The 9434-nt window shown below is 41.9% G+C and overlaps 1 protein-coding gene across 1 annotated transcript in view; it reads left to right on the top strand.

Moving 5' to 3' along the window:
* Window positions 1-6148: 6148 nt before the first annotated feature.
* Window positions 6149-9434, top strand: part of pam (peptidylglycine alpha-amidating monooxygenase) — a 255985-nt gene continuing 252699 nt past the window's right edge. Inside the window, exons 1-2 of the mRNA XM_085987745.1 lie at window positions 6149-6288; window positions 6685-6805. Coding sequence (XP_085843871.1) covers window positions 6197-6288; window positions 6685-6805 — 213 coding nt within the window. The 5' untranslated portion in view covers window positions 6149-6196. The remainder of the gene's footprint in view (window positions 6289-6684; window positions 6806-9434) is intronic.

Here is a 9434-nt window from a genome sequence, read left to right as displayed (position 1 = left end):
TGAGTAAATTTTTCCTGATGCTCCATGTGATGTAGTGTTGTGCATGCACAGGTCATGCTTCCATCACCAATAGAGGGAGCTAATCGCTCATCCACTCATCCAACCAATCAGGACACATTTGTTCACAGTCACACACAAAACTTGTAATTATTAAAACAAGCCAAGCAAGACGATAAACATATATTGATTAAGAAATTCCTTAATAATTAAGATTCCTTCTCTGTTAGTAATTTTAAGAGAGGACCTGTGTAAAAAAAAAAATGAAAGAAATACAAAAAAAAATATTATGCTAGCATGTGCTTTTTTGGGCAAAATTCCCAAGCTACACTTCCCATGGAAAATTTCCAGAAAATTCCCGGAAACTTTCCACCCCTTCGCAACCCTACTCACTACTTTGGCATCCTTCTCCTTTGAAAACCTCACCTTTTACCAGCCCTCTGATTTCTTCTTTAAAATTCTTGTTGTCTACCACCCACCCAAGCCCTATCCCGAGTATGTTCTCGAGATATCCTCCCTCCTTTGTCACTCAGCCGCTGTATTGAAAAAATCTTCATTCTCCGTGATCATCTCAGCTCCCCTTGACCACTTCCTCCTGAATTCATTGCCCTCATGCCCTTGCTAAACTTTTCCCTCCAAATGTTAGTGCTGGAGAGGGAGGATGTCCTGGAGGGGTCAAGGACAGAATTTATATGGCTAGAGTTAAGAAATAATAGAGGTGCCATTACACTACTAGGTGTATTCTATAGACCACCAAATAGTGGGAAAGGCATGGAGGAGCAAATTTGCAGAGAAATTACAGAGAGGTGCAAGAACTGTAGAGTAGTAATAATGGGGGACTTCAACTATCCTAATATAGACTGGGATTGTAATAGTGTTAAGGACAGAGAAGGGGAAGAATTTCTGAAGTGTGTTCAGGAGAACTTTCTTGATCATTGTTTCTGGCCCGACGAGGGAGGAGGCATTGCTGGATCTGGTTCTGGGGAATGAGGTAGGTCAAGTGTTAGTAGGTGAACATTTAGGGAACAGTGATCATAGTATCATAAGGTTTAGATTAGCTATGGAAAAGGACAGGGAGCAATCTAGAGTAAGAATGTTTTAACTGGGGGAAGGCCAATTTCAGTGGGTTGAGAACGGATCTGGCCCGGGTAAACTGGAATCAAAGATTGGCAGGCAAAGCTGTAATGGAACAAGGGGCTGCCTTTAAAGAGGAAATAGTTCAGGTACAGCTGAGGTACATTCCCACAAGGGAATGGCAGGGCAACATCAGGGCTCCCTGGATGACGAGAGAGAGAGAATATGATGAAGCAGAAAAAGAGCGCGTATGACAGATGTCAGGTTGCAAATGCATCTGAGAATCGGGCTATATATAGAAAGGTCAGAGGAGAAATGAAAAAGAAAACAAGAGGGGCAAAGAGAGGGTATGAGAATAGAATTGCAGCCAACATAAAAGGTAATCCAAAGGTCTTCTATGGGCATATAAATAGTAAAAGAGTAGGAAGAGGAGGAGCGGGGCCGATTAGGGACCAAATAGGAGACCTACACATGGAGGCAGAGGGTATGGCTGAGGTACTAAATGAGTACTTTGCATCTGTCTTCACCAAGGAAGAGAATGCTGCCATAGACTTAGTAAAGGAGGAGGTAGTGGAGATACTTGATAGAATAAAAATTGATATAGAGGAGGTATTAGAAAGGCTGGCTGTACTTAAAAGTAGATAAGTCACCAGGAGCGGATGGGATGCTTCCTAGGATGCTGAGGGAATTGAGGGAGGAAATCGCGGAGGTACGGGCCATAATATTCCAATCCTCCTTAGATACGGGGGTGGTGCCAGAGGACTGGAGAATTGCAGATGTTACACCATTGTTCAAAAAAAGGTTATAAGGATAAACCCAGCAACTACAGGTCAATCAGTGTGACCTCGGTAGTGAGGAAGCTTTTAGAAACAGTAATCAGGGACAAAATTAACAGTCACTTGGAAAAGTATGGATTAATTAAGGAAAGCCAGCACAGATTTGTTAAAGGCAAATCGTATTTAACTAACTTGATTGAGTTCTTTGATGAGGTAACAGAGAGGGTTGATGAGGACAATGCAGTTGATGTAGTGTACATGGATTTCCAAAAGGTGTTCGACAACGTGCCACCTAATAGGCTTGCCAGCAAAGTTGAAGCCCGTGGAATAAAAGGGACAGTGGTAGCATGGATACGGAATTGGCTAAGTGACAGGAAACAGAGAGTAGTGGTGAATGGTTGCTTTTTGGACTGGAGGAAGGTATACAGTGGTGTTCCCCAGGGGTTGGTTCTCGGACCACTGCTTCTCTTGAGATATATATATTAATGACTTGGACGTGGGTGTACAGGGCACAATTTCAAAATTTGCAGATGACACAAAACTTGAAAGTATAGTGAATAGTGAGGAGGAGAGTGATAAACTTCAGGAAGACATAGACAGGCTGGTGAAATGGGCAGACACGTGGCAGATGAAATTTAACGCAGAAAAGTCTGAAGTGGTACATTTGGTAGAAAGAATGAGGAGAGGACATATAAACTAAATGGTACAATCCTGAAGGGGGTGCTCAAACAGCGAGACCTGGGGGTATGTGTGCACAAATTGTTTAAGGTGGCAGGGCAGGTTGAGCAAGCAGTTAAAAAGGCTTCACGAGAGAGGTGTAGAGTACAAAAGTGGAAATTATGATGAACCTGTATAAAACACTGGTTCAGCCCCAACTGGAGTACTGCGTCCAATTCTGCGCACCACAATTTAGGAAGAATGTGAAGGCCGAAGAGAAGGTACAGAAAAGATTTATGAGAATGTTTCCAGGAATGAGAGACTTCAGTTATGTTGAGAAACTGGGGTTGATCTCCTTGGAGCAGCGAAGATTGAGAGGAAATTTGATAGAGGAGTTCAAAATCATGAGGGGTCTGGACAGAGGGAAACTGTTCCCTTTGGCAGAAGAGTCGAGAACCAGAGGTCAGAGATTTAAGTTGCTTGGCAAAAGAACCAAAGGCGACGTATGAAAAAACGTTTTTACACAGCAAGTGGCTAAGATCTGGAATGCACTGCCTGAAAGGGTGGTGGAGGCAGATTCAATCACGGCTTTCAAAAGGGAGTTGGATAAGTATCTGAAGGAAATAAATTTTTCAGGGCTACGGGGAAAGGGCGGGGGTGTGGGAATAACTGAAGTGTTCTTGCAGAGAGCCAGCATGGGCTCGATGGGCTGAATGGCCTTCTTCCGTGCTGTAACCATTCTGATATTCTATGGTATAAACTCTCCTCAAATTCACGGTCACCCCCTCAAACTTGCTGTCTCTGTGGTTTCTCCACAATCGACAAAGCCATGTTTGACCACTTTGTTGTATCCCTCACCACCCACAATCCCTCCCAACCCCACTTCATTCTGTCTGTACCTGGAAAAAAAATTCCCCCTAGCTTTCAAATTCCCAATTGCCTCGCTTTGGCCTACCACTTGCTGTAATACTTCAGTAGCTGCCAGTTTGCTCACCCACTACCTCACATCCATCTTAAATGTTCTGGTCTCCAGCAAAGCCTTTACACTCTCCCATCCTGGTTGTTCCCATGGTATGACCCTCATCTTCATTCACTGAGGTCCAATGGAGCTTGACTGGTTTAGCCATCCAGCACCTGATCTAACTAGACTGCATAAAGCACTCTGAGGCCTCACTCTCCTCTGCCAAAACCAACTACTCCAGAATCATCCTGGTGAGCAAAAGTAATCCTCAGCTTCTATTCTCCACTACAGGTAGACTATCCTTTATCCGCACTTCCGAAAACCTCTAAAAACCGAAAAAATTTTCATGGAGCGTAAGTCGTGCGCACGACATGACCCGAGTGGCGCCAAACATGACAGGAGTGGTCCGGGAGCTCTGCCTTTCCCTGTGAGTAGGGCAGAGGGTCACAGAGTTCCCTCCTGGGTAGGAGATTGCAGGCCAAGCCGGGCAGTGTGAAGGAGGTACCGGGAGAGTAAACCCAACAATACAGCGGCCCGTCCGATAGCTGCAGCAGCCCGTCCGATAGTCTTTTCTCCCCCCGTCCCCCGACCTGATTTGCGGGCCAGCTTAATGTAGGAGTCAGACGATATCCGGCTTTCCCACAACTGGCGGCGGCAGTCGAGCCCCAGACCCCCGCTAAGTCAAGGAATTCAGATACGGAGCAGGGGGAGCCGGAAACCTCGATCTAACGGCAGAAATCAGCAGCCGTTTTGTTAGGTTTTTTTTCTTCCCCTCGCATTTTTTTTCTTCCCCTAGCATTTTTTTTAAACAGTCAGGCTGTGGAAAGAGTCTCTGTAGCTTAGCAACAGCTTCAGAGACGCTTCCAAGGCAGGGCCCGAGTGTTTACAAGCTGTTGCTAAGCAACAGTGTTTGTTGTCAGATACGGAGATGAAAACCTTCTGAAATCCGAAAAATTCCGAAAACCGAAACACAGCTGGTCCCAAGGTTTTCGGATAAAGGATAGTCTACCTGTACTAACCATCTCCATTAAAGCCCTCTGCCCTATCCCCTCCATCCTCACTTCCAACAACAAGATCAGGTAGCTCAAGGATTTAGTTGTCACTGGACCATACATTCAGCTGCCTCAGTTGCTTCCCCCTCTTACCCTTTCCCACCAAGAAAACCTCGCCTACTATAGCTCTGACCTTGTGTCTTTCTCTAGTTTCATTCCCATTTCCCCTCGCTCACCTTGTCCATGAGACCCACTTTGACCTTATTTACTGTCTTCCCTTTCTAGCACCCATTCCTGCTGACATTGTAAATGGCCCCATCTCCTCGGGTACTGTTCCTTTCCCTTTAAAAACTGTCCTTAAAAAAAAAAAACCTGCCCTTGTCCCCTCTTTGCTTGCAACCTACCGCCCCATCTCCAATTTCTCTTTCCTCTCAAGTTCTTGAACGTATTGTAGCATCCAAAAATCCGCACCTATCTTTCCCACCTTTCTTATTTGAAGCTGTCCAGTCAGGTTTCCATCTTTGCCACTGCACTGAAACGGCCCTAATTAAAGTCACAAATGACATCCACTGTGACTATGGTGCATTATCTCTTTGTCCTTGAACTCTCTGCGGCCTTTGACAAGGTCGATTGCACCATTCTCCTCCAGTGCCTGTTGTCCAGCTGACTGGGACTGCCTTCAGCTTGGTTCCAGTCTTACCTATCGAATTATAGCCAGAAAGTCTTTTATAGTTGTGCTGCTTAGAGGATACTTTAAGCTTCCTTCTTTTAAATGTTTGCTTTGACCTGATAAGCTGGTAGCATCATTTGGAATTTCAACGAAATAGCTATGGGAGATAAATCTATAGGTGTGATTGTCTGCCTATTTAAGTGCAGGTGTTCTAAAATGGAAATAAAATCTGTTTTCATTCTGTAAATGGATTGCTGTAAGCATTAGACACTAGGAGGGTTACAAACCATGAACAAGGATTGTCATCAGTGAATAAGGAACATTGTAGCAGTTGAAGTTTTATAGTAAAAGCCAACCCAAATTAACATGTGATTGACGAAGAAATGACATGTCTACTTTGTAAAGTATATATTTTTAGATCAATGTGCTGTTTTGTAAGCGTCTTTGGCTGATATCTTTGGCATTGCTTTGGGTGTTATTTGAAAGAACTCATAATGGTATATTGTTGCCCCTTTGTAACAAAATGACAGTGGTCAGAATGGGATCCAAAGATCAGCTCAAGTTGAGCAGCACTAGGTCTGAGCTACAGCTTCTGAAAATACAATAATAAAGAACCTCAGCAGGGCTTTGCTGAGGTCTAATTCTGTAATGCATTAGTCATACGCAATCTTTTCTTTTAACAGGTTCCATCTGAATGAAGACTGAAGCCGGTCTGTGTGCTGTCAATCATTGATTGTGAGGCGAGTGATGGTCTGAAGCTGTGAGTGTTTAAACCGGGGCCTGACCCTCTGGGAAAACTCCGATTTATTTTGTTACCGGTCTCTGAATGAGATGTCCGAATGAGAAGAACGGTTGAGAATTTTGTGTTCACTAATAGAGACAGCAAAGAAGCTTCATACGCCTGGCTGATTTACAGTGCGTCACCTTTTAGACTGATGGACTGACGATTGCTACGTCTGCAGTGCTGCTGATACCCCAGCTCTGAATTCATGCTGCTGAAGGATTCTCACGTTTATAGCTGATAGAATTGCTTTTCATCCAAAATCTGAACAGAAGTAGCAGAGTGGACATGGCTCGTTTCATTAGCAAATTACTGTTGGTATTTCTAATCTTTCAGAACAATTGTATGTCTTATGAAAGCACGCTCTCTCTCTTAACGAGGTAGGTATGAATAGGGGATCGTCATTGCTTTGTTAAAGTAATTAATTAGTGCATACATATGCTCATGAGCTATTCTTTTCCCTCGCTTTTTAACATAAAAATAAATGCATACAATTATACTCACTGTAAATAGTTCAACAGCCATTTATAAATTTGCCATGTAAAACTATCTTGTGATAATGGTAATGTACATCATCCTTCAAGTTCTAGTTTTCTCAAGCTTCCATATCAGGTGGGAAAATGCATTGTAATTAGAAACAGTTCATTTGACTGTTACATGTACCTTTTGGCATGTACTCTAGCTTGTTTTCTCAAATTTGTTCTTTTATGTAAATTGCACTTTTTGTTTTTCTAAAGAAAATGCTATTTTTAAAACTGATTTTGTTTTTCCCCTAGGTATCAACAAAGCCCATGGGCATTGCCCTCCAATTGTCCCAAAAATAGACATCCAGAGATTTCACCAAATTCTCCTAACTTTAAACTTGAAGTTAGGATGCCTGGAGTAACACCTGTGATGGTATTCACCTTTTATTTCTCTCTCATGTTTTTAATGCATTTTTATCCAAGTAGATATGTTTTTCAAGTTTACAAAATTAAAATCAGTTATTGTTTCACTTATTGCAATAACTTGCTAAAATTTCCAGTAAGAATGCTAAATGTATTTATAGTAATGTGGCATTTTAATGAAATTGCTAACTAGTTCTATTATAATAATGTGACTCTAAAATTAAATAGTTTTGTTTTAATTTATGTCCCTTTCTGTTAGAATTCATACTGTAGGTGTCATTGTATACATTATGTGGTTAAACATTTATCTCAGAAACTATGTTATCAAGCCAGGACCTAAATACTGCTTACAAGATAATAGTTTTTGTGGCAATGGGCCAATGATCTCGGTCTCAAGGGAAGTGAAATACGAAAGGGTTGGATTTTATATCCAACAGAGAGGAACAATATAATGGAGAAATACTGTTAAAACAAGATGCATTCTAAATCTTTTGCTTTGCATCATCAGTGCCACTACTAAAGGATTAGACTTTATTTTCAGTACATTTCTGCATGGATATTTGCAGATTTTTTTAATTTTACAAAACTGTACTCTCTATGAATCTTCTGTTTAATTATTTTTTGCACACTTACAGACAGTAAGGGCCTTTGCAAATGCCAATTTCATTTTGTACTAAAACCTTGAGAGACTGCAGCAACGCAACCAGAATTGAACAGTTTAATAGGAGTTGCTCTGCAGAATGGATGACTCATAGTTGCGGATAGCGCTCGTTATTTCATAGGGTTTAGGAAAAATCTGTAGGAAAAGCTGCTTAAATGTAGGGGAATCTATTTGTGTTTCATAATGAGTAGTTGTAAAAGCATAAATTGTCAAAAAAAAACTTGATTTCTAAAATATAAACTAAATGCAATTGGAATTTTGAAACAAAACCTGGTGACTGTATCGATATATATAAAGCAGTATGTCCGTCCGCCCACCCGCTATACACACAAGTTATAGAGCATACCTACACATATGTTATATCAAAAGAAAGCTGATGGTCAGACAAAAATTGTTCGGACAGTATACAAAAAACGTTCAAAAATCCGCTCATTAGCGGTTGACCAATCCTACCGCTCATTAGCATTGAGTGACGTGATGGTTGACCAATCCTACAGTTCAGTGACCTGATGGTTGACCAATCGGTGCGCCACGGATGGGACCTAATCCTGCAGCCTCCAGAAACGCCGCCGCCATTTTTCCCCCTGCTTTTCCTCAACAGCGAGCGGGGCAGCTGCGTCAGCCCGCTGGAGCGGGAGGTGAGTTGGGGTCACTCGGGCCGGGCCTCACAACCGCTCGGCCCGAGACACAGAGCGGGGGAGCGGCAGCGGGCGGCCGTCAACCGCGCGGCCCTCTAAACTGCCCTGGCAACGCCAGGCCCCCCCAGCTAGTAATAAATAAATGAGATACATTTTAAAGGATTCCAGTTGTTTGATCTTTCCTTATACAATAAGGAATACTCAAGAATTAGCCCCTAGTTCTGATTGCTATTCATTGACTTCTGCAGGAAAGTGTACATGTGTGGATGTTGGATGAGAAAAGGACTGAACTGGTTTATGTTCATGTCCATGGTAGAATACCCTGTCAAGATTTATTATCCAGGATCATGTGAAGAATTGGTGCTTGGGTGAGGAGATGAATAGCTGCTGGCACTCTTGAAACCATATGCCAGAAAATCAGAAAGGGGAATAAAAGCCAATTCAGTGTACTCTCGAATGGAACCTCAAGCATATTAAGAATTTATGAACACGTGATTTCATAACATTGGCCCTAGTATGTTAATGCAGGGATTGCACTACAGATTGGTTGGATACTGGGTTTTTTTTTCAAATAGGTTTGTGATCTCATCCTGCTTTTAGTGGTTGGGATTGAGGGAAGCCACATGCTACTTTGGACTCTAATGCATCTAGATGCCTGTTAAAAACTTAATTATGAAGGAAATGTAGTATGCTTGAGCATTTTACTAGATGCTGTCAGTGGCTAGCTAACAAGTGCATAGGCCCATAATAAATTGCATTTTGGATTAACAGTTATGCCTTTCCGATCTTTTGGAATAATTTTCAAGACTTCTTTGAAGAGGCAACTAAATTGGTAGGTGATGGCAATCCACTTGAATTTACAGAAGGCCTATGGTAAAGTTTTACTAATGAGGCTTATAAAGGTTAAAGCTTATGGAATTAATGGAAGATTAGATAATTGGATTGGAAACTGACAGCGGTAGATAGCATATGAAGATGATAATGGGAAAAGCATTGATTGGAGGGGGGGTGGTGGTGGGAGAATGACTAATCGAGTTCCATAGGGGTCTGTTCTGGTTACCATGATGTTTATACTGTTCATAAATGACAATAAGCATGAACATTGTGCCACAAAATTACACAAAGAAAATTTGCTATCATTAGAAAACTATATAGCCTGGTGATGATTATAAAAGAAATTGAGAGCTTTCAGAGGGACCTTGGCTGGTTAAGTGGATAGGTTGAGAAATGATTGCTGTAGTCAGATTGGATCAGAAGATTATGCTTAATAATAAAATAGTTTAATACATAGATTAGGAAAGAATGGAATGGAAAAAGGCTATTTGCAGACCAAGCCCACT

The sequence above is a fragment of the Somniosus microcephalus genome, chromosome 1 (assembly GCF_052327205.1).
Source record: "Somniosus microcephalus isolate GS21.2 chromosome 1, FLI_Smic_1.0, whole genome shotgun sequence".
Taxonomy (NCBI): domain Eukaryota; kingdom Metazoa; phylum Chordata; class Chondrichthyes; order Squaliformes; family Somniosidae; genus Somniosus; species Somniosus microcephalus.
This window is presented reverse-complemented; position numbering and strand designations above follow the sequence as displayed.